At 38.2% G+C, this 25,831-nt stretch overlaps 2 protein-coding genes across 2 annotated transcripts; both read left to right on the forward strand.

The window, feature by feature from the left end:
- LOC140708241 (vomeronasal type-2 receptor 26) lies at positions 1-9,266 on the forward strand. The gene is made up of 5 exons (XM_073003611.2): positions 1-140; positions 589-880; positions 2,564-3,412; positions 5,806-5,932; positions 6,770-9,266. The coding sequence occupies exons 1-5, from the start codon at positions 1-3 to the stop codon at positions 7,672-7,674; spliced, it is 2,313 nt and encodes a 770-aa protein (XP_072859712.2). The 3' UTR covers positions 7,675-9,266.
- Positions 9,267-18,183: 8,917 nt separating this feature from the next.
- Positions 18,184-25,831, forward strand: LOC144583838 (vomeronasal type-2 receptor 26-like). The gene is made up of 6 exons (XM_078378737.1): positions 18,184-18,323; positions 18,774-19,065; positions 20,744-21,592; positions 22,522-22,749; positions 24,022-24,148; positions 24,927-25,831. The coding sequence occupies exons 1-6, from the start codon at positions 18,184-18,186 to the stop codon at positions 25,829-25,831; spliced, it is 2,541 nt and encodes an 846-aa protein (XP_078234863.1).

A 25,831-nucleotide genomic window follows, 5' to 3' on the forward strand; every position in this document is an offset into this window, starting at 1 on the left:
ATGTCTCATCTGCAATCAATTCTTCCCAAATATTATCAATCTGGAGATCTCATCTATGGAGCCAGCATTCTTCGGGCGTTTTTTGACTCAGGTCAACACAAATTCACTAAACTTCCTCCTGGAATTCTACCAACTAAAACGTCTGTGTGTGAACATTATTCTATGATTTCACTCTTAGTTAAGTAATTAATTGCTTAGGAATGTTTGATATGCAAGTGCCTAGGACAGTGACCTCATTGCTATACCTTAAATATACCTCTCTTTCCATTATGCATTTGTTGGAGAACTTGACTTTGGCTAGTTCATATCTCCATAGCACCCAAATCTCAGTTTTAATTCCCTTCCATTTTGTATTTTCCTGAACCTAAAATTAGTTTTAGCTCAGCGTCGGTGCAGTTTTCAAATCTGTCCAAAACCTATAGTCTAGACTTCTTTGTAGCCCATTTTGGGTTGTCTCAGAAAATACATCAGATAATGTCATGTATATTAATAGTTATTTAAAACATTTGCATCAGGAAGTCTTTCTAACTCTTCTAAATATCTTAGAAAGTCATGTGGTAATCACACCAAAAATGTTTCTCTTTATAGATTGTTGACTGAAAACTACCAGCACATTCTAGCTTTGGCATTTGCTGTAAACGAAATCAACCAAAACCCTCGCTTGTTACCCAATATTACTCTGGGATTCAATATTTATGACAACTATCTTCATGCATGGTGGGCTACTCGTGTCACTGTTGAGCTTATTTCTTCAAGGAACAGGTGCGTTCCCAACTACAAGTGCGATAGCCAGGACCATCTATTGGCAGTCATTGAAGAACTGATCTCTACCTTATCTGCTGAGACGGAAAACCTTTTTAGAATCTACAAGATCCCACAGGTAGATTGTGTTTCCCAGTGTTTCTCATTCCACATCTGTTTTTGTAGTACTGAGACAGAGATGTGTGTACCTGACAGCAGCAAGCATTATGTTATACATTTCATTGAAAACATCTTATTCTATTTTATTGAGACATCTACAGTAGATTCTGATGCCAGTGATACAAATAAAATGCTAGTTGGTAACTCTAAAAGCAGCAACAACAAAGGGAACAGTGTCATAAAAAGTAAAAACAGACAAATGACTCAAGTAACAACAGCAGCAGTAACAAATGCCTAGAAGTTATGGTTTTTACAACCCTGGCCAGAACCCAGCTGAAAAAATATGACAGCAGAACTCCATTGGCATAAAATTCAGCTGCAACTATAACTTGTTGCAAGTGAATAACTGAACTGCTGGACAGCACAAATGTTTAAGTATCTGGCTGTGGAATCAGAGCCTACTGCTTTTAGAGAAGGGAGTTTGTTTCCCTACTGCAGTGGTCCCCAACCTTGGGCCTCCAGATGTTCTTGGACTTCAAGTCCCAGAAATCCTGGCCAGCAGAGTTGGTGGTGAAGGCTTCTGGGAGTTGTAGTCCAAGAACATCTGGAGGCCCAAGGTTGGGGACCACTGCCCTACTGTGTCTCATATGGGCTGGATTCAATGATCCTTAGGGTCCCTTCCAGCTCTCCAGTTCTACGATGATGATGATGTAGGCATTTGCTCATGTCATGTGATGGATGTGCATCAGGAGATGCCTGCACTGACTTCTTAACTTGTGCCACTTCACAGCTGAGGTTTTCATCGGTGGAGTTAACAGTGACAGGCATAATTAATAGGACTATAATCCTTGTTTAAAACTGGCCAAACACAGACCCATCAACTCCCCACTCCCCAAAAATTATCTTCCATATTTCAGTGGCACCCGAAAGTCTTTTCCTGCATATCGCTCCCAGTCATCTTTCTTTAGTTAAAAGGACAGCTAGGAGAACCTTAGAAATTAAGTATAGTTCTTGACAGAGATAATTGAAGAACTGATTTGTTTTGGAAAGTAACCAAGTCAAGAGCATATGTTTAGGTGTCTGCATTCCTGGAACCACATAGGAACAACTATCTTTGGGCTTTAGCATCTCACACTTTCTTTTTATTTTCAGCTTAAGCCAAGTTCTGCTGTATTCCATAAACCCTCTTGATGGGCGAGAGGCATTTCTTGTTGCTCCTGTTGTTGCGACTTGAGTCATTTGTCTGTTTTTACTTTTTATGACATTGTTCTCCCTGTTGTTGCTGTTTTTAGAGTTGTAAACTCACATTTTATTTGTATCACTGGCATCAGAATCTAGGTGTCTCTGCTCTTTTGATAGGTCACTGACTTTACAGATTAAAACCTGTTGAAAAAGCATTAAGATTCAATAGTGGTGACTTGCTCTCTCTATTTAGGGGAGAATCAATGGATCTCAGAGCACCATTGATATTTTCCTCCTTTCCTGGGGCTATGCTACTTCAGCATGGTCTTGAACCACATTTTTCAAATGAAGGACATGGTTGCTTCTTATACATTTTATTGCAGCAAATAAAATCAGAGGAAATCTTATGGAGCTAGCAATTGTGGCATTTAAATACATCATGTCACTGTAATATAAAGAAAAATAATAATCCAGATCAGCTTGAAAAATATCACTGTCTACGCCCTCCATGTATCTTTAGCTCAGATATGGCTCTTCTGCTGTCGATACAAAAGATGCCAGATTTCTGCCCATCTATCAGATGGTTCCTAATGGAAGGATTCAATTCAGAGGAATTATCCAGTTGCTTCATCATTTCAAGTGGAAATGGATTGCGTTTTTGGCTGCAGATGAGGAGATATTAGAATGGTTCCTACGTGTAATGCTTCCTGAATTTTTGGACAATGGCATCTGTTTGGAATTGTTCTTAAGTTTCTATTATGATGTTGTCAGTTCAGATTATGCTATAAGGGCTATGCAGATTTACAATAAAGCCATGAACTTTAAAGCCAATGTCACAGTTGCCTATGGAAGTGCAAGTTCTATAATGCTTTTGAGACGGTTCCTAAGTCAAGGCATTGGACATGCCATGCAAAAGTCAAGTGGCTGTGTTTGGATTCTAACAGTTGGTATGGAATTGAAATTCTTTACCAGTAGGAAGTTTGGGGATGAACAAGCTTTCCATGGTGCTCTATCCTTTGCAGTTCATTCTACTCAAATTCAAGGATTTGTGGAACTCATTAAGAGCAGACATCCTTCCAGAACAAATGGAGATGGTTTTATGAAGGAGTTTTGGAGTGAGGCATTTGATTGTACTTTCCAGGATTCTGTTGTGGACAATGTGGGTGGGGATGTCTGTACTGAAGAGGAGAAACTAGAGAATCTCCCTCAGCATGTATTCCCAAAAACTGTAACTAGCCACAGCTACAGCATCTACAACGCAGTTTATGCTGTGGCTCATGCTTTGCATGCCATGTATTCATCCACCTCCAAAAGTAATGCAAGGATGAAAGGTGGAAGAAGAGAGCTTCACACTCTGCAGTCCTGGCAGGTAACTGGCTCAACATTTCAATGTGGGCATAGTTAATGCTTCACCAGCAGATTTATAAACACAGAGGTGATGGCTGTTCACATTAGGGCTGATCATTAGAGCTTTGTGAAAGTATCCTGCTTGGATTTCAAACTCAATCTTAGATTTGAGTCTGATTCCCTTTAGAACTATTCCATCATGATCTGATTCAATTTGAACCTGAGTCAGAATCATACTTCTGGGATTTTAATTTACAATGGAAGAATCAAATTGGCTGTAACTTTTGTGGTTTTTTTATGTAGGTGAAACGTAGTTACATTGTATTAATCTTAGAGAGAAATGCAAATGAGTTGTAATGTGGGAAAGATGTGATTTACGTATAGTGACTTTTTTGCACAACATTTATGAAACAGGCTTTTTTGAACAAATATATATAAAATGTGGAAGCTTGTAGCTCCTTTTAACTTTATTATTCGATTAGTTGATAACATTGATTTTCACCTCCTCCAGCTTTCACTATTTGGAGTCATGCAAATATTCCTGAGAGTTGTATATAAATGGAAGTGGATGAACTATAAATTGACCCAAAATGAAGTGATTCTATTTGTAAGACAAATAATTTGGACCAAATTGCAGTAGATGGTATTCATACATGGCAACCAGGCTTTCTTATTGTATCTAAATTATCAATGTATCTCACACTAATCTAGATCCACTTTGGACTTGATTGGAACCAATAGGTCCAAATTAGTTCAGAAGCTGGAGTTTGGTTAAATTAGTTGCACAGACCTATTGATAGTAAGAGAAGCAGAGTGATCACATGGAAAGGCAGATAAATAATTAGGACCATCTTATCTTTAACAATTGTCACTGTCCATTTGCATTTTTAAAAATTGTCTGTTTTCCTTTAGCTCCATCATTTTCTTCCATCTGTGTCATTTAATAACAGCGCTGGGGAAAAAGTTTTCTTCAATCAGGATTGGGAGGCAGTTACAGGATTTGACATTATAAATTGGGTCTCCTTTCCTAATCAATCTTTCTTTGGAGTGAAAGTCGGAAGAACAGCTTCTCCAAATTCTCCAGATGAAACATTAATCATTAATGAAGATCTCATTGTATGGCACAGCTCGTTTAATCAGGTGATACATGAATGTAAGCATTTGGGGAAATTTCCCAGTTTTAGATGTGAATAGTGAATTTTCTACTACAGCATGATATATAAAGTACATACATGGGCCTTGCACAAGATGTGAAGGAAATCATGGGTCTCAAGAACAATGGATCAAAATATTATATGAAACTTTAAATGAGCTGGAGTGTACTTTTTTTTCCATGAGAGTCCTACATACAAAATTGTTAGTGTCTAAAGTTCATTATATGCTGGCTGGATGGCTGAGTGGTTTCAGTATCTGACTGTGGAGCCAGAAATTAGGAGTTTGATTCCCTATTGTACCTGATTCGAAAGTAGAGATGGGCACTTACCATGTTTCAGCAGTTCAGCATGGTTCATCGGATCAGACCCATAGGTGTTGTGTGGGCTTCCCAGATTCAACACCCAGCCTCTTCCTGAGGGCGCCCACTCAGAAGAGGAGGCAGAGTAAGGAAGCCCATGGCATTGTTTCTGATTGGATGTCCATGGGAGGAGGTGGAGCATGGACTCCAATTAACACCTATGGGCCTGATCAACCAAACCATGCCAAACCACCAAACTGAGGTAAGTGTTCATCTCTATTCTGAAGTAAATAACAATAAATATCAGAAACTTTTGAGAATAGGAAAGTCAAGTGTTTGACAGGACTTTCAGTTGGGGGTTAGAATGGCGAGGACAGGTTTATGTGGATGTGGTTCTTTTTAAGAATCATTTGTGTTTCTTTCCTGGATGTAATTATGGTATTTCTAATGAGCCTCGTGGCGCAGTGGTTAAACCGCTGAACTGCAGCCAAAACTGTGCTCACAACCTGGGGTTCAATCCCAGGTAGCTGGCTCAAGGTTGACTCAGCCTTCTGTCCTTCCGAGGTCGGTAAAATGAGTACCCAGGTCGCTGGGGGGGGGGCAATGTGTAGCCTGCATAATTAACTTGTAAACCGCCCAGAGAGTGCTTGTAGCACTATGGGGCGGTATATAAGCAGCACACTTTGCTCTTTGCTTTGCTTTGCTGTGACCAGTAGCCTGGTTAAGAGAGATTGCAGATCACAGAAATGCAGCAAGCATATTCAGTTCAATGAGCTTATGGTACAGAAGAAGATTCTATAGGACTTCCAGTTGAGGTTGGAATGGAGAGGACAGGTTTACAGGCATGTCCCCATCCCTTTCAATCCTACATTCACTTAGGCTGAATATTTGTATAGGGCTCATGAGATTCTAAAACTATTCTTCTGAAGACAGTTACTCTTCTTTTTTTCATTGGTGGACAGGTACAGCCATCTTCAGTGTGCAGTGCCAAATGTCAAGCTGGTTATAGGAAGAAGAGGAAAGAGGGAGAGATGTTTTGCTGCTATGATTGCATTCAGTGTCCCAAAGGATGGGTGTCTGGTGAGGAAGGTGAGCATTTTAGTGGCGAACACATATCAATGAAACCAAGGTTCTCAATACTACTCGAACTGAACTTTATTGAAGTAAGAGAATGGAATACAAGGATAGGCTGAGTCTCTGATGTAACCAACCCAACAGCTCATTGGAGGCCTAGAGTGGTCGAAATGACTAGATAGGTGGGGTATAAATACAATAAATAAAATAAAATAAAATAAATAACTTTATTAAACCTATGGTAAGTCCAGTCCTTTTCCTGGCCCAAGTTCTTTTCACTGGGTTGGTGCATTCCATAGTACCATATGTAGCTGGGATCTAGTTTTCCACACAGACTCCAGCTAGCTAATGACCTTTGAGGAGGGCTTCCATTGTCAGATAAGGAATGTGGTGGCGCTGTGGGTTAAATCGCAGAAGCCTCTGTGCTGTAAGGTCTGTAGATCTTCAGCTGTAAGATTGAATCCACGTGACGGAGTGAGCGCCCGTTGCTTGTCCCAGCTCCTGCCAACCTAGCAGTTTGAAAGCATGCAAATGCGGGTAGATAAATAGGGACCACCTCGGTGGGAAGGTAACAGCGTTCCGTGTCTAAGTCACACTAGCCCTGTGACCACGGAAGATTGTCTTCGGACAAACGCTGGCTCTATGGCTTGGAAACAGGGATGAGCACCGCCCCCTAGAGTCGAACACGACTGGACAAAAATTGTCCAGGGGAACCTTTACATTTTACCTTCCATTGTCGGGCACTTATAGGCTCCTGGGTCTTCCAAGTCCTTGTCTCTAGTTGGCTCAATTAAAGATGCTCTTTTTGGTGCTTCCTCCACCAGTGCTCTCTTTTTACTTTTCTTTCCTCAGACATGGCTTACTGTGCTAGATGTCCAGATGACCATTATCCAAATAAGGACCAGAACTCCTGTGTTCGCAAGAGAATAACTTTCTTATCTTATGAGGAACCTCTGGGCATCACTTTAGCTATTTTTGCACTTTCATTGGTGCTGATAACATCTCTGGTCCTAGGAATATTTATGAAGTACCACAACACTCCCATCGTTAAAGCCAACAATCAAGACCTTACCTACACTCTTCTCATCTCTGTCCTCCTTTGCTTCCTTTGTACATTGCTGTTCGTTGGCCGACCTGAGACAGCGACATGTATCCTCCAACGTATGACCTCTGATATTATCTTCACTGTCACTGTTTCTACATTGTTGGCAAAAACTATTACAGTTGTCCTAGCTTTCAAGGCTATGCAGCCAGGATCAAGGATCAAAAAGTGGGTAGGGAAGAAACTGGCCAGCTTTATTATTCTTGCCTGCTCTACTCTTCAAGTGACTGTTTGCCTTGTGTGGCTGGTGACCTCTCCCCCATTTCCTGATACTGACATTCATTCATTGCCAGAAGAAATAATCCTGTGGTGCAATGCATCATCATTCCAAATATTTTATTCTGAACTGAGCTTCACGGGCTTGATAGCCTTTATCAGCTTCACTGTGGGTTTTTTTGCCCGGAAGCTGCCGGATGGCTTCAATGAATCCACACTGATCACATTCAGCATGGGGGTGTTTTGTAGCATTTGGATGTGCTTTGTTCCAGTCTATTTGACTGCCAAAGGAAAGCACACAGTAGCATTCGAAATGTTCATTATCATAGCCTGTAATGCTGGGTTACTGGGTTGCTTCTTTTTCCCCAAATGCTATATAATTTTGTTGAAGCCTGAGTTAAACAGCAGGGAACAATTAAGAAGGAGACTCAAAAACTAGAGAGGTATCCTGTTAGTGACAATATGCACTCTCTTTGGATAGAGGTGTAAATGAGAGCCAAGTCAAGGCATTTGTGCATTTCTGGGGTGACCATTGGGTGGAGCAAAGAACCAAAGGCATTGACAGGATGGAACAGAATCTCAATGGACGCCTCATCTTGAATTTTGCATTTGACCATTGTTAAGAGAAGTGGGGAAAGAGAGAGAAAAACTAAGGGATATGCTCAGTGGGTGCAACGGGGAATGGAGAGTGTGTGCTTTACTTCATAAATCAATCTAACTTGTCTTTCCTACTCCAAAGTCTTAGACTCAGCTGTTGAAGTCTGGTGGGTGAAGTACCATTATTTAAGGTGTACCACAGATAGTTGGATGAAGAGTACTGATGGGTCTTTTAATATTGTTTCACTCATAATCAACATCTAGCACCTAAAACAAATGATTTCTATTGGAAATTGGGATATTCGTATTTGTATACAAATATCCCAACAGAGCTTAATTTAACAAGGCTCTGTGGGACCAGACCATCCACACACAGATCTTGCTGCAGCACTGGTCCTCCTCATCTTACTAATGGTACCCTGAGTGCCACTCTCTTCTTGCTCGGCTAGTCACTCAAGGCAGGGGGCAGGAGGATGAGCCTCCCCACACAGCTGCTGAGTGGCCAGCCAAGCAGCTGGAACCAGTGCTGCAGCAAGACGTGTGAATGGACAGTCTGGTCCCAGGGTCTGGACCCTCATTAGAGCCAGTTGCGTTGGGGATATTCGTATTCATACATGAATCTGAATATCCCCATCTCTAATTTGTATTGATGAAAGAGGCATACATGGACATTTTTTTAATTTTCTTCACACTCTATTCCCTCTTTCTTGCACCCTTTCTTTCTTCTTCGCTCCCAGGAAACTCTTCATGCAATAGCGTTGAGACGGCTTTTGTCAGCAGCCAATCAGAACATCAGGCAGAGTGCAAATTTTGAATCTCTGTGTATGTGTGCTTTCCATGTTAGTTTGATTTCATAAAGTTGTTATTTGGTTAATGTCTGTATTTTTATTCTTTTCAAGTGGATATCTTTGTGGGTGGTATGGGACCATTTTCTTTGCCTCTGTGATGGGTGTGCACAGGGAAGATGGACTTTGTGTCATGCCACTAAGATGTGTGGGTTGTTGTTGTTTTAATTCTGTACTTTTTAAATATTGTACTGTTGCTTCCTTGAAGAAGACTGATTCTCTGTTAATTCTCTGTTGCCTCGTGTTACATTTTTAAGGCTTTTGTATTTTTTAATAAAGATTTTCAGAATGTAAGAGTAGGAAGCCCCAAATGAATGACTTGAAAGAGGTTCTCACTTTCATATAAAATTATAGGACAAGTTCATGAAATATATTAAATCACAGAGATATTGGCAAATCTTTGGGTTTGAATCTGAATCCAAGTCTTTGGTCTCAAGTCCCAAGCTGCAAGTCCAAAGCCCCATTGAAAACAAGTTTTTTTCTCCAGAAAAAAATGGGAGGGATTAATCAGTTCCAAGTCACATGTTAAGTCTGAGTCATCAAGGGGAAAAAAAAACAAAAAAACTCAAGTAGAGTCTGAAGTGAGTCATTAGTGTCACTTAAGTCTGACTTGACAACAAGTCCCATGAATCGGGTATCCTCCCCTTGGTAAATTGAAAGAGACACTCCTCAAAAAAGAACTATCTTTATGTAGATATCAGATCAGGAGAGGTGGTGAAGATCTTTAGTAGATACTTTCTACAGCACTTAATAATTGTTTAAAATTAGAAAAATGTGACAGAGTTATTTCAACGGCATGTTAAATTAATATAGCGAAAGATGTTCACCAATTATATTTTATTTAATTTTTATCTCATTGCTGTGCCCCATGGTGGTTACCTAGTCACAGTTTTGTGCACCATGGAGAACAGTAGTGTATTTCCCCTTGAATTATAGTAATAAGGTCTACATGTGATATGCATATTAATTTAAATTAACGTATACAAATGTAATACAAACATTTGCATTTTGTGAAGAATGTCCTCCATCCTGGCAGTCTGCTTAGTGGGAACCTGACCCTGACAGGAATTCCTCTTTATATCTTTCTGTACAGTAATGAATGCTATTGTATCACAGCTAAATGATGTCATACCTATGATACTAATTAATCTTTCTCCATAAATATGTAAATAAACCCTTCCATATTACATAGTCTATCATTTATTTTAAGAACAGTTTAATGATAGAGATGTCACTTCCGCCAGGATGGCGATGCAAGGCTGAATATCTGTCTCTTCACCCGATATCTAAAAAATGAAGATAAATGCCTTTCTCCCTGCGGGTCCTGTGAGTAAATAACTTTTAAACTCCTTATGAAAACTTCTGGCAAATAAAGAAGGACTTTTGAAGCGTAGCTGCATTGTCTTTAATCTAAAAGAAAACACTTTCACTTTTGACCGGAGAAGCCGGAGGCTGAAAAGAGAAACAATGTGGGCTCTTGAACACGGCTTGGCTTCCTAAGTTATAAATCTCTGCCTTGTTTATACATGAGGAGAGGTAGAGATAAGACGAAGAGTAAAAGCTGGGTGCGTGTGCCATCACAAAAACCTTCAGATCGCAGCCTCGATAGAGTTGCCCGGTTACAAAGAACAGAGGAGGGGGAGGAGTCGAACTTTGCAACCACTATGGAGAAAACAGTTTCAGATTTGGTCTCCTCCATGAAAGGAATGCAAAGCCAGTTTGCACAGCTTCTCTCTAAAATGGATTTGATGTTAGAAGGGCATCAACAGATGAGTCAAGATTTAAAAAAAATTCAGGGAGAAATGACAGATATTAAGACAAGTTTAAATAAGACAGAGGGCAGGTTACAACAACTGGAAGATTTTCAGGGCAGCCTTGGCCAAGGTTTTCAGAGCAAAGTTGAAAAACAAGAGGAATCTATTAATGACCTAAAGAGAAAGCTCATCTATTTTGAAGACAATGCGAGACGTAACAACATTAAAATAATGAACTTTAGTCACAAGAAAGAAGTGAGTTTAAAACAAGAGGTAATAGACTGGATTAACACAGTGATGAACTCTCAACATGTGGCTGAGGAAGATATTGAGAGGGTTCATTTTGTTGGAAAACCTCAAAGAGACAGAAGACCTATAATAGTGAAATTTTTCAATTATAACAAGAAAAATCAGTTCCTCAAGGTCATTAAAGAAAAACCTGAAGTGTTAGTTTACAGATCAGACCCAGTTCAGATCTATCAGGATTTAAGCTCTGAAACTATTCAATGGAGGAAAACAATGAAACCTATTACTTCAATCCTAACTAAGAATGGCAAGAGATACAACTGGGGTTATCCTGTTTTTTTGAAAATATGGAAGGATGGAACCCTACACAAAATACACTCTTTTGACGAGGGAAAACATTTGTTATTGGCTTGGGGAATTTGGGACCAGTGTGTGCAAGAGACAAGCAAGCAAGTGGCTCTGTAAGGACAGCTGATTTGGAAGATACCCTCAGAAGATTTTTTTTTTTTGAAAAAAATTTTTGATTGGAAGAGACTAAGGGAACCATTGGATGTTGATATAATCTGGCTTTTTCCCCCCCTCCTATTTTCTTTCTTTTTTCCCCTGCCTATTGTCCCCTTTCCCTTTTTTTTTAAGACAGTTAATTTGAAAAAGAAGATACCATTAGAATTTTTTTTTGATTTTTGAATTTTTTTTTTTGATTGGAAGAGACTAAGAGACATTATAGGATGTTGGAATAATCTGTTTTTTTTTTCTCTCCCTAATCTCCCTACTTTTTTTCCCTCCTGCCCATTGCCCCTTTTTTCCTTTCCCCCCCAATTCCCCTCCTTTTTTCTTCTTTTTTCTCTTCTCCTCTCTTTTTTCTTCTTCTTCTTTTTTTTCTTTTTGGTAAGGGGGGAAATTTTGGGGAAAACTCTGTTTTTTGTTTGTTTGTTTGTTTGCTTGTTTGTTTAATTTCTCTTCCTTTTTATTTTCTTTTTTTTTTAATAAACAAAGAACTTGTGTGTTTGTTTTGGGGTTTTTTTTTCTTCCCTTTTTCTAATTATAAGCATGTGTTTTACAAGTATGTGCACACATATATGGGTCTAAAAAAAAGAAGGAAGAAAAAAAAAGAAAGGGGGGGAAGTTTTGGTTATTGTTATTGGTTTGTTTTGTTTTGTTATTGCTCTGGATTGTCCGATTAAGATGGGATTGAACAAATAAAAAAGGGAAGGCATTTGGATATATATATGTGAATAAATATATGATGTGGGGTGAAAAGGAGGTGGAGGTTCGGCTGGGGTCCAGACTGGTGGGAGTGGCGTCTCCCCCCCTCCCAGATCGCGTGTTCAACATTAGTGAGACGCGGGGAAGCTGGAGGGAGGAAAAATGTTTATATGTAGGGAGGAAGGGTAGGGATAGAGAATTAGAAAGAGGTGAATTTAATTTTTTTAGTTGTTTTTGTTTATGTTTTGGGAATTGCACAAAGGGACCAACTAAGAAGCAAAAGATTGAACAGATATGGGGAAAAACATAAGAGTAGCCACTTTAAATGTGAAAGGCCTAGGAGCTGTATTAAAGAGAAGGAAAATAGAATTATTATTAAAAAAAAGTAGAGTTGACATTATCTATCTACAAGAGACACATCAATTAAAGGATGGAGTCAATGAATTGAAATTGCAAAATATACATATATATGAAAAAACATTTGGGACATCCAAATCTAGAGGGGTAGCAATATTAATATCTAAACATTGTGAATTTGTAGTAAAAGAAGTAATAAAAGATAGTAATGGTAGATATTTGATAATCCAAGGACAAATGGGGGAAGAAGAATACACATTAGTAAATGTGTATGCACCGAATATGAACCAAGGAGAATTTTACAAACATGTTATTAAAGAAATGGAAAAAGTTAGGAAAGGATATGTGATTATGGCAGGAGATTTCAACATGGTCTTAGATAAGTTGAAAGATAAATCTACATATAAAAAAGATGAATTGCATAAAAGGGATACCCCCCTAAGTAAGATAATAAATACTACCGATTTGAAAGATATATGGAGAGAATTGAAGGGAGATGAAAGGAGGTTTACATATTATTCTGCGGTACATAAAAGTTACTCTAGAATAGATTTTATGTTTATATCACAAAATTTAATTTCAAAAGTAGTAGACACAAATATTAATGTGATAAAGATAACAGACCATGCATTGATGGTGATGGAAATAAAAGTGAAGAAAGATTATAGAGAAGCTAGGAGATGGAGGATAGACTCCAATATTCTTCAACATACAGAGGTGATAGACAAAGTCAAGAAAGAATGGTTGGAAATATGGTCATTTAATGAAGCGGGTGGGAATAAAATAGGTGTGTTATGGGACACCATGAAAGCTATTATGAGAGGAATTGCTATAAGAGAATCTTGTAGATTAAAAAGACTGAGAGAAGGAAATGTAAAAAGGATTGAAGAATCATTAAAGGATTTAGAAACTAAATATTTTATAGATAGAGACAATAAAAAATTATTAGAGATGCAAGCTAAAAGAAAGGAATTGGAAAGCTTAGAATTAGAAAAAGTACAGAGGGACCTGATATACACTAAAAGGAATTTTTTTGAACATAGTAATAAAAATTCAAAACTTTTAGCTAGAATGGTTCATACCAAAAGAACAAAAAACAACATTGGTGTGATTAAAGATAAAACAGGAAAAAATTGCAGTTTAATGAAAGAAAAATTAAAGATTATACAAGATTTTTATCAAAATTTATATAAAAGTAATAGTGCATCAAAAGAAGATATAGAAACTTATATTAAAGAAAATGTTGAGTGAAATATCAGAGAACGATAAAAAAGACTTAGATAAAGAAATAAAAGAGGAAGAGATTATAGAGATAATTAATAAACTAAAATATGGTAAAACCCCAGGTTTTGATGGATTAGGTCCGGAATACTATAAAACCTTTAAATCAATATTGATCCCTAAATTAAAAGTGCTTTATAATGAAATCTTGGAAGGAGAGTGGATACCAGATTCATGGAAACATTCATTGATAACTCTTATCCCAAAACCTAATAAAGATCTAACAGACCCAAGTTCATATAGGCCTATTTCTTTACTAAATCAGGATGCAAAGATATTTACAGCAATACTTGCAAATAGAATTAATACATTTATTATAAAATATATCAAAGAGGATCAGAATGGTTTCTTGAAAGGTAGGCAAATGGAAAACTTAACAAGGAGGGTTTTGAATATTATACACAATATAGAAAAAAATAAACTGAAGGCAGGCATTTTATCATTAGATATATTTAAAGCATTTGATTGTGTGGAATGGCCAACATTAAAGACTTTGTTAAAGGGTTGGGGTTTTGGAAAAAAGTTTAGGGGGATAATAGATCAATTATATTTAGAGAATGCCTCTGTAGCAATAGTTAATGATGGGATGACAGATCAAATAGCTCTTGGCCGAGGTACTAGGCAAGGTTGTCCTCTCTCTCCAGTTCTGTTTTGCCTGGTTATTGAAATGTTGGCAAATGTAATTAGGAACGATGATTTAATTGAAGGTATAGGAGAAAAGAAGACAAAGATTAATTTATTTGCGGATGATTCTTTATTGACAGTGAAAAACCCGTTAGAATGTATAGATAAAATTAAAACACACTTAGAAAAATTTGGAAAAATAACCGGATTAAACATAAACTGGCAAAAATCTGACTTAATGTTGTTTAATTATAGTAGAATAGAACAAGAAAAGTTTACTGAAAAACATGATTTTAAAATATGTAAAACAATTAAATACTTAGGAATAGATTTAGCGAAAAATATTCAAAAGATAAAGGATTATAGTTATAACAAACTAAAGGAAGTAATTAATAAGAAACTACAAGAATATGATAAGTTCAAATTATCTTGGTTTGGAAAGATTGCATTGGTAAAAATGAAAATTTTACCAAAAATTAATTTTCTATTCAGAATGTTACCAATGCAGTTAACAGAGGATGAGTTGAAATATTGGCAAGGAATAGTTAACAAATATTGTAATGAAGGGAAGAAATCTAGAATAAATAAAAAGTATTGGTATAAAACAACAAAAAAAGGTGGTATAGGTTTGCCAAATATAAGAAACTATTATTTAGCTAACCAACTGAGGTTTATTGGTGAAATTATATATAATCCGGAAAGGTTAATTTGGTGGGAAATAGAATCATCAGAACTAAATATAGAAAAATATTTATTTGCTAAAGGTAAGAAAGATAAAATAAGTCAAGTTAATAATCCTTTTTTAAAGACACTGTTAAATATATGGTATAAGTATAAAAAGAATTTATGTTCATCATACTCTCCATTTAGATTAGTGACAGAAATAGAAGATTTTCCTACCAATATGAAGGTGTATATGGATTTATTTAAAGAAGAAAAAGTGATTAGACTGAAAGATTGGCTGTATAAAATGAGATCGATAGATCAAATGAAACAAGTATTTCAAAACAAGACTATTTCATGGTTGAACTATGCACAACTGGAAAGATGGACTAAGGAATGGGCAAATAAATATAATAAAGGTAGAGAACACACAAAATTTGAGCAATTTTTACTTTCATATGAGGACATTCAGATGACTGACTCAGTAAAAGGTACAGTGAGTAAAATTTATTCACTTCTTAATTTAGAGGAAGAAGAAAGTGAGAAAGAAGGATTGAAATTGGTGTGGGAACAAGATATTGGGAAAAGAATAAATGAAGAAGAATGGAGGAGGATATGGAAAATGAGGATTTTAAGATTGATGTCAGTAAGAATAAAGGAAAATTTTTTTAAACTTAGTTTAAGATGGTATTTAACACCGGTAAAATTAAACAAAATCAACACCAGTCATCCGAATGTCTGTTGGAAATGTGAGAAAGAAGTTGGTACATACTTTCATATGTGGTGGGAATGTGAAAAGGTACAAAGTTTTTGGAGACAAATTTTTAAAGAATTAAGTTGTATCTGTGGAAAAGATATAGAATGTAAGGCTGAGATTGCTTTGTTATCAATATATGAGAATGTGGAATATGACAAAATGATTAAAGAATTGATAACTAATCTAATAACAGCAGCTAGATTGATTATTGCTAGACAGTGGAAATTAAAGACTGAATTACAAATTGAAGAATGGTATAAAGAAATATGGAATATAGCATTAAATGATAAATTAACTTGTAATTTAAAGATGAAGAAAGGAGAGTTGAAAAAGAATAATTTTTATGTAATATGGGGCAAATTTTTGGAATATGTGTTAATAAGGGGGAAAGGGAGAGCTCCAAATCAAGAATCTATGCAGTTCTGGAGAGGAGGACAATAGAAGAAGAAGAATGAGAAGAAGAAGAAAAAAAAGAAGAATATGGCAAGAGGTCCCGTATATGGTGGTGGGGAACACTGTTATTGTGTTGTAAGTGTATATGTTTTATGTATATGATTTTTTTTGTTATAGTTAACAAAAAATTTCAAAAAAAAAAAAAAGAACAGTTTAATGATAATAAAGGGACGTGGTGGCACTGCGGGTTAAACTGCAGAAGCCTCTGTGCCACAAGGTCAGAAGACCAGCAATCATAAGATCAAATCCACGCAAAGGAGTGAGCGCCCGTCACTTGTCCCAGCTCCCACCAACCTAGCGGTTCAAAAGCACGCAAATGCAAGTAGATAAATAGGGACCACCTCGATGGGAAGGTAACAGCATTCCGTGTCTAAGTCGCACTGGCCATGTGTCCACGGAAGATTGTCTCCAGACAAAGCTGGCTCTATGGCTTGGAAATGGGGATGAGCACCGTCCCCTAGAGTCGAACATGACTGGACAAAAATTGTCAAGGGGAACCTTTACCTTTAATGATAATAATATTCCAGTTTTATTGTATGTAGATAAGCTGACCTAAAGTTCTAAAATGTTTGAACAGTTAAATCACTTTTGTCATAGAATATTTTGTCAGATAATATTTGAGTAAACCCCCAGCAACACATAACACCAACAAGGTCTGTGAAGGTATTTTTGTTATTCCTGAATACACATTCAAAATGTGTATGAATCTCTGGAAAAGAGAAACTATTTTTTTTTTATTTCTAATGAGTATCAAGTGTGTGCCACTGCAGAATAACAACATATTTGTCTTTTGTGTGGAAAATATGTTTCCCCCAGAAATTTATAAATAATGACTACTGCATTGTGACAACAGGGCCTTGCGCCCAGGACAATGCACACTCACTTGACAGCAATTGCCTTTTTTTACTCAGGATCAGGATTTCCCAGATCCCTAAATGTAGGCCATAAATGGGTGGAAGAGAGCCACCCTGTGGGTTTCTGATAGGAGGAAGCCCATTCCCATGCCCATTCATTGTGCGCTGATATCTCCTGTCAGTCAAGAATGTTGATCCAAGTATGAACTGTCATTGTTTACGACAGCATATACATTGGCCTTCTTTACGGTCTCGAGCTGGAGAGCTTGTTCTAGCTCAAGGACCTGTTAGTGTGGCCCTACCCCAGATTTCAGGGAGTCATGGAGTGGCGTACACCTGTGTGGTCTCCAGAGGACTTCCACTTCTGGTGGAATCCTCAACACCTGCTAAAGTGGTTGGTGGTGGGCATTGGAAGGCATTTGGGTCTTTTGATGTATCAGATTCAGTTCCCCAAAATTGGCCCGCAGGACTGTTGCTGTAACTAATAAAGTTGTGGCCTGTTCTTCTCAAAAATAATTGTGTGTTGCCTTCTTTGTATGTAGCTTCAGATGGCTTGGGGCCTGCTCAGCACTAGGCCAACAACACTATGTATAAATTTGGAGAAAATGGATTATAATCCATGAAAGCTCACACTGTAAATTTTATAAGTATTAGAAAATTTATTGTCATTTTATTTTGCTTTATTTTTGCGGAAATAAATGAAAACAATTATATATGGAAATTGCTCCAAAAAAGCATATTTTGTTTTCCTAAAAGAGGGGGGAAAAACTTTGGAAAAATTATTGTCTTTTTGATTCTATGCCCAAAATCTAGTATAATTCATATCTGAGATATAAATTTAATTGCTGTTCACCAGGGAGTCAGACGTTATTATTGTTCTACAATTTCATTAAAAATACTTGAATTGAAGTGTATGTCTCCTGAGATGTGGCAAAAACATTTTTTTAAACTACGCCACAGAGAATACACCACTTTGAGTTCCCATAATTATCAAAATAACCCCAATTCATTTTGCTATTTCAAACATGTTGCTTTGCAGTGCTGACAAAACTAAATAAGAAATATTTCAAAGCATGGTATAAATATAACCCAAAATATTTTAGAGGAGGTGCTAGGAGATAAGTAGTGACACACATCCATCAGAGTGATCTCTAGTACTTTACGTTTTATATTGCTATTAGTTTAGATTTTAGATGCATATTCGTAAGTCTGTTTTCAGAGGGGAGATTTGTATTCACGATGATGATATTAATATTCTTCTTTTTTATGCTTCCTGAGGTTGTATCTGAAGTTCAGACACGTACATGCGGGATGTCTCATCTGCAATCAATTCTTCCCAAATATTATCAATCAGGAGATCTCATCTATGGAGGCAGCATTCTTCGGGCGTTTTTTGACTCAGGTCAACACAAATTCACTAAACTTCCTCCTGGAATTCTACCAACTAAAACGTTTGTGTGTGAACATTATTCTATGATTTCACTCTTAGTTAAGTAATTAATTGCTTAGGAATGTTTGATATGCAATTGCCTAGGACAGTGACCTCATTGCTATACCTTAAATATACCTCTCTTTCCATTATGCATTTGTTGGAGAACTTGACTTTGGCTAGTTCATATCTCCATAGCACCCAAATCTCAGTTTTAATTCCCTTCCATTTTGTATTTTCCTGAACCTAAACTTAGTTTTAGCTCAGCGTCAGTGCAGTTTTCAAATCTGTCCAAAACCTATAGTCTAGACTCCTTCGTAGCGCATTTTGGGTTGTCTCAGAAAATACATCAGTTAATGTCATGTATATTAATAGTTTTCTAAAAAACATTTGCATCAGGAAGTCTTTCTAACTCTTCTAAATATCTTAGGAAGTCATGTGGTAATCATACCAAAAATGTTTCTCTTTATAGATTGTTGACTGAAAACTACCAGCACATTCTAGCTTTGGCATTTGCTGTAAAAGAAATCAACCAAAACCCTCACTTGTTACCCAATATTACTCTGGGATTCAATATTTATGACAACTATCTTCATGCATGGTGGGCTAGTCGTGTCACTGTTGAGCTTATTTCTTCAAGGAACAGGTGCGTTCCCAACTACAAGTGTGATAGCCACGACCATCTATTGGCAGTCATTGAAGAACTGATCTCTACCTTATCTGATGAGACGGAAAACCTTTTTAGAATCTACAAGATCCCACAGGTAGATTGTGTTTCCCAGTGTTTTTCATTCCAAATCTGTTTTTGCAGAACTGAGACAGAGATGTGTGTACCTGACAGCAGCAAGCATTATGTTATACATTCCATTGAAAACATCTTATTCTATTTTATTGAGACATCTAGATTCTGATGCCAGTGATACAAATAAAATGCTAGTTGGTAACTCTAAAAGCAGCAACAACAAAGGGAACAGTGTCATAAAAAGTAAAAACAGACAAATGACTCAAGTAACAACAGCAGCAGTAACAAATGCCTAGACGTTATGGTTTTTACAACCCTGGCCTGAATCCAGCTGAAAAAACATGACAGCAGAACTCCATTGGCATAAAATTCAGCTGCAACTATAACTTGTTGCAAGTTAAGAACTGAACTGCTGGACAGCGCAAATGTTTAAGTATCTGGCTGTGGAATCAGAGCCTACTGCTTTTAGAGAAGGGAGTTTGTTTCCCTACTGCAGTGGTCCCCAACCTTGGGCCTCCAGATGTTCTTGGACTTCAAGTCCCAGAAATCCTGGCCAGCAGAGTTGGTGGTGAAGGCTTCTGGGAGTTGTAGTCCAAGAACATCTGGAGGCCCAAGGTTGGGGACCACTGCCCTACTGTGTCTCATATGGGCTGGATTCAATGATCCTTAGGGTCCCTTCCAGCTCTCCAGTTCTACGATGATGATGATGTAGGCATTTGCTCATGTCATGTGATGGATGTGCATCAGGAGATGCCTGCACTGACTTCTTAACTTGTGCCACTTCACAGCTGAGGTTTTCATCGGTGGAGTTAACAGTGACAGGCATAATTAATAGGACTATAATCCTTGTTTAAAACTGGCCAAACACAGACCCATCAACTCCCCACTCCCCAAAAATTATCTTCCATATTTCAGTGGCACCCGAAAGTCTTTTCCTGCATATCGCTCCCAGTCATCTTTCTTTAGTTAAAAGGACAGCTAGGAGAACCTTAGAAATTAAGTATAGTTCTTGACAGAGATAATTGAAGAGCTGATTTGTTTTGGAAAGTAACCAAGTCAAGAGCATATGTTTAGGTGTCTGCATTCCTGGAACCACATAGGAACAACTATCTTTGGGCTTTAGCATCTCACACTTTCTTTTTATTTTCAGCTTAAGCCAAGTTCTGCTGTATTCCATAAACCCTCTTGATGGGCGAGAGGCATTTCTTGTTGCTCCTGTTGTTGCGACTTGAGTCATTTGTCTGTTTTTACTTTTTATGACACTGTTCTCCCTGTTGTTGCTGTTTTTAGAGTTGTACACTCACATTTTATTTGTATCACTGGCATCAGAATCTAGGTGTCTCTGCTCTTTTGATAGGTCACTGACTTTACAGATTAAAACCTGTTGAAAAAGCATTAAGATTCAATAGTGGTGACTTGCTCTCTCTATTTAGGGGAGAATCAATGGATCTCAGAGCACCATTGATATTTTCCTCCTTTCCTGGGGCTATGCTACTTCAGCATGGTCTTGAACCACATTTTTCAAATGAAGGACATGGTTGCTTCTTATACATTTTATTGCAGCAAATAAAATCAGAGGAAATCTTATGGAGCTAGCAATTGTGGCATTTAAATACATCATGTCACTGTAATATAAAGAAAAATAATAATGCAGATCAGCTTGAAAAATATCACTGTCTACGCCCTCCATGTATCTTTAGCTCAGATATGGCTCTTCTGCTGTCGATACAAAAGATGCCAGATTTCTGCCCATCTATCAGATGGTTCCTAATGGAAGGATTCAATTCAGAGGAATTATCCAGTTGCTTCATCATTTCAAGTGGAAATGGATTGCGTTTTTGGCTGCAGATGAGGAGATATTAGAATGGTTCCTACGTGTAATGCTTCCTGAATTTTTGGACAATGGCATCTGTTTGGAATTGTTCTTAAGTTTCTATTATGATGTTGTCAGTTCAGATTATGCTATAAGGGCTATGCAGATTTACAATAAAGCCATGAACTTTAAAGCCAATGTCACAGTTGCCTATGGAAGTGCAAGTTCTATAATGCTTTTGAGACGGTTCCTAAGTCAAGGCATTGGACATGCCATGCAAAAGTCAAGTGGCTGTGTTTGGATTCTAACAGTTGGTATGGAATTGAAATTCTTTACCAGTAGGAAGTTTGGGGATGAACAAGCTTTCCATGGTGCTCTATCCTTTGCAGTTCATTCTACTCAAATTCAAGGATTTGTGGAATTCATTAAGAGCAGACATCCTTCCAGAACAAATGGAGATGGTTTTATGAAGGAGTTTTGGAGTGAGGCATTTGATTGTACTTTCCAGGATTCTGTTGTGGACAATGTGGGTGGGGATGTCTGTACTGAAGAGGAGAAACTAGAGAATCTCCCTCAGCATGTATTCCCAAAAACTGTAACTAGCCACAGCTACAGCATCTACAACGCAGTTTATGCTGTGGCTCATGCTTTGCATGCCATGTATTCATCCACCTCCAAAAGTAATGCAAGGATGAAAGGTGGAAGAAGAGAGCTTCACACTCTGCAGTCCTGGCAGGTAATTGGCTCAACATTTCAATGTGGGCATAGTTAATGCTTCACCAGGAGATTTATAAACACAGAGGTGATGGCTGTTCACATTAGGGCTGATCATTAGAGCTTTGTGAAAGTATCCTGCTTGAGTTTGAAACTCAATCTTAGATTTGAGTTTGATTCCCTTTAGAACTATTCCATCTTGATCTGATTCAATTTGAACCTGAGTCAGAATCATAATTCTGGGATTTTAATTTACAATGGAAAAATCAAATTGGCTGTAACGTTTTTGTGGTTTTTTTATGTAGGTGAAACTTAGTTACATTGTATTAATCTTAGAGAGAAATGCAAATGAGTTGTAATGTGGGAAAGATGTGATTTACATATAGTGACTTTTTTGCACAACATTTATGAAACAGGCTTTTTTTTTGACAAATATATATGAAATTTGGAAGCTTGTAGCCCGTTTTAACTTTACTATTTGATTATTTGATGACATTGAGTTTCACCTCCTCCAGCCCAAGTGAGAACACCTTATTTTCCCCATTGCCATGTGCTTTCACTATTTGGATTCATGCAAATATTCCTGAGATTTGTATATAAATGAAAGTGGATGAGCTATAAATCAACCCAAAATGAAGTGATTGCTATTTGTAAGACAATTCAGACCAAATTGCAGTAGATGGTATTCATACATGGCTATCAGTCTTTCTTATTGTATTTAAATCATCAATGCATCTCACACTAATCTAGATCCACTTTGGACCTGATTGAAACCAATAGGACCAAATTAGTTCAGAAGCTGGAATTTGGTTAAATTAGTTTCACAGATCTATTGATAGTAAGAGAAGCAGAGTGATCATATGGAAAGGCAGATAAATAATTAGGACCATCTTATCTTTAACAGTTGTCACTGTCCATTTGCATTTTTAAAATTTGTCTGTTTTCCTTTAGCTCCATCATTTTCTTCCATCTGTGTCATTTAATAACAGCGCCGGGGAAAAAGTTTTCTTCAATCAGGATTGGGAGGCAGTTACAGGATTTGACATTATAAATTGGGTCTCCTTTCCTAATCAATCTTTCTTTGGAGTGAAAGTCGGAAGAACAGCTTCTCCAAATTCTCCAGATGAAACATTAATCATTAATGAAGATCTCATTGTATGGCACAGCTCGTTTAATCAGGTGATACATGAATGTAAGCATTTGGAGAAATTTCCCAGTTTTAGATGTGAATAGTGAATTTTCTACTACAGCATGATATATAAAGTACATACATGGGCCTTGCACAAGATGTGAAGGAAATCATGGGTCTCAAGAACAATGGATCAAAATATTATATGAAACTTTAAATGAGCTGGAGTGTACTTTTTTTTCCATGAGAGTCCTACATACAAAATTGTTAGTGTCTAAAGTTCATTATATGCTGGCTGGATGGCTGAGTGGTTTCAGTATCTGACTGTGGAGCCAGAAATTAGGAGTTTGATTCCCTATTGTACCTGATTCGAAAGTAGAGATGGGCACTTACCATGTTTCAGCAGTTCAGCATGGTTCATCGGATCAGACCCATAGGTGTTGTGTGGGCTTCCCAGATTCAACACCCAGCCTCTTCCAGTGGGCGCCCACTCAGAAGAGGAGGCAGAGTAAGGAAGCCCATGGCATTGTTTGTGATTGGATGTCCATGGGAGGAGGTGGAGCATGGACTCCAATTAACACCTATGGGCCTGATGAACCAAACCATGCCAAACCACCAAACTGAGGTAAGTGTTCATCACTATTCTTAAGTAAACAACGATAAATGTCAGAAACTTTTGAGAATAGGAAAGTCAAGTGTTTGACAGGACTTTCAGTTGGGGATTAGAATGGCGATGACAGGTTTATGTGGATGTGGTTCTTTTTAAGAACCATTTGTGTCTCTTTCCTGGATGTACTTGAAATATTTCTAATGAGCCTCGTGGCGCAGTGGCTAAACCGCTGAACTGCAGCCAAAACTGTGCTCACAACCTGGGGTTCAATCCCAGGTAGCCAGCTCAAGGTTGACTCAGCCTTCTATCCTTCCGAGGTCGGTAAAATGAGTACCCAGGTCGCTGGGGGGGCAATGTGTAGCCTGCATAATTAACTTGTAAACCGCCCAGAGGGTGCTTGTAGCACTATGGGGCGGTATATAAGCAGCACACTTTGCTCTTTGCTTTGCTTTGCTATGACCAGTAGCCTGGTTAAGAGAGATTGCAGATCACAGAAATGCAGCAAGCATATTCAGTTCAATGAGCTTATGGTACAGAAGAAGATTCTATAGGACTTCCAGTTGAGGTTGGAATGGAAAGGACAGGTTTACAGGCATGTCCCCATCCCTTTCAATCCTACATTCACTTAGGCTGAATATTTGTATAGGGCTCATGAGATTCTAAAACTATTCTTCTGAAGACAGTTACTCTTCTTTTTTTCATTGGTGGACAGGTACAGCCATCTTCAGTGTGCAGTGCCAAATGTCAAGCTGGTTATAGGAAGAAGAGGAAAGAGGGAGAGATGTTTTGCTGCTATGATTGCATTCAGTGTCCCAAAGGATGGGTGTCTGGTGAGGAAGGTGAGCATTTTAGTGGCGAACACATATCAATGAAACCAAGGTTCTCGATACTACTCGAACTGAACTTTATTGAAGTAAGAGAATGGAATACAAGGATAGGCTGAGTCTCTGATGTACCCAACCCAACAGCTCATTGGAGGGATGAATTAACTTTATTAAACCTATGGTAAGTCCAGTCCTTTTCCTGGCCCAAGTTCTTTTCACAGGGTTGGTGCATTCCATAGTACCATATGTAGCTGGGATCTAGTTTTCCACACAGACTCCAGCTAGCTAATGACCTTTGAGGAGGGCTTCCATTGTCAGGTAAGGGATGTGGTGGCCCTGCGGGTTAAACCGCAGAAGCCTCTGTGCTGTAAGGTCTGTAGATCTTCAGCTGTAAGATCAAATCCACGTGACGGAGTGAGTGGCCATCGCTTGTCCCAGCTCCCGCCAACCTAGCAGTTCGAAAGCATGCAAATGCGGGTAGATAAATAGGGACCACCTCGATGGGAAGGTAACAGTGTTCCGTGTCTAAGTCACACTGGCCATGTGACCACAGAAGATTGTCTTCAGACAAACGCTGGCTCTATGGCTTGGAAACAGGGATGAGCACCACCCCCTAGAGTCGAACATGACTGGACAAAAATTGTCAAGGGGAAACTTTACCTTTTACCTTCCATTGTCGGGCACGTATAGGCTCCTGGGTCTTCCAAGTCCTTGTCTCCAGTTGGCTCAATTAAAGATGCTCTTTTTGGTGCTTCCTCCACCAGTGCTCTTTTTTTTACTTTTCTTCCCTCAGACATGGCTTACTGTGCTAGATGTCCAGATGACCATTATCCAAATAAGGACCAGAACTCCTGTGTTCCCAAGAGAATAACTTTCTTATCTTATGAGGAACCTCTGGGCATCACTTTAGCTATTTTTGCACTTTCATTGGTGCTGATAACATCTCTGGTCCTAGGAATATTTATGAAGTACCACAACACTCCCATCGTTAAAGCCAACAACCAAGACCTTACCTACACTCTTCTCATCTCTCTCCTCCTTTGCTTCCTTTGTACATTTCTGTTCATTGGCCGACCTGAGACAGCGACATGTATCCTCCAACGTATGACCTCTGATATTATCTTCACTGTCACTGTTTCTACATTGTTGGCAAAAACTGTTACAGTTGTCCTAGCTTTCAAGGCTATGCAGCCAGGATCAAGGATCAAAAAGTGGGTAGGGAAGAAACTGGCCAGTTTTATTATTCTTGCCTGCTCTACTCTTCAAGTGACTGTTTGCCTTGTGTGGCTGGTGACCTCTCCCCCATTTCCTGATACTGACATTCATTCATTGCCAGAAGAAATAATCCTGTGGTGTAATGCATCATCATTCCAAATACTTTTTTCTGAACTGAGCTTCATGGGCTTGATGGCCTTTATCAGCTTCACTGTGGCTTTTTTTGCCCGGAAGCTGCCGGATGGTTTCAATGAATCCACACTGATCACATTCAGCATGGGGGTATTGTGTATCATTTGGATGTGCTTTGTTCCAGTCTATTTGACTGCCAAAGGAAAGCACATAGTAGAGTTCGAAGTGTTCTTTTTCATAGCCTCTAATGCTGGGTTACTGGGTTGCTTCTTTTTCCCCAAATGCTATATAATTTTGTTGAAGCCTGAGTTAAACAGCAGGGAACAATTAAGAAGGAGACTCAAACACTAG

This window comes from Pogona vitticeps, chromosome 6 (genome assembly GCF_051106095.1).
Source record: "Pogona vitticeps strain Pit_001003342236 chromosome 6, PviZW2.1, whole genome shotgun sequence".
NCBI lineage: Eukaryota > Metazoa > Chordata > Lepidosauria > Squamata > Agamidae > Pogona > Pogona vitticeps.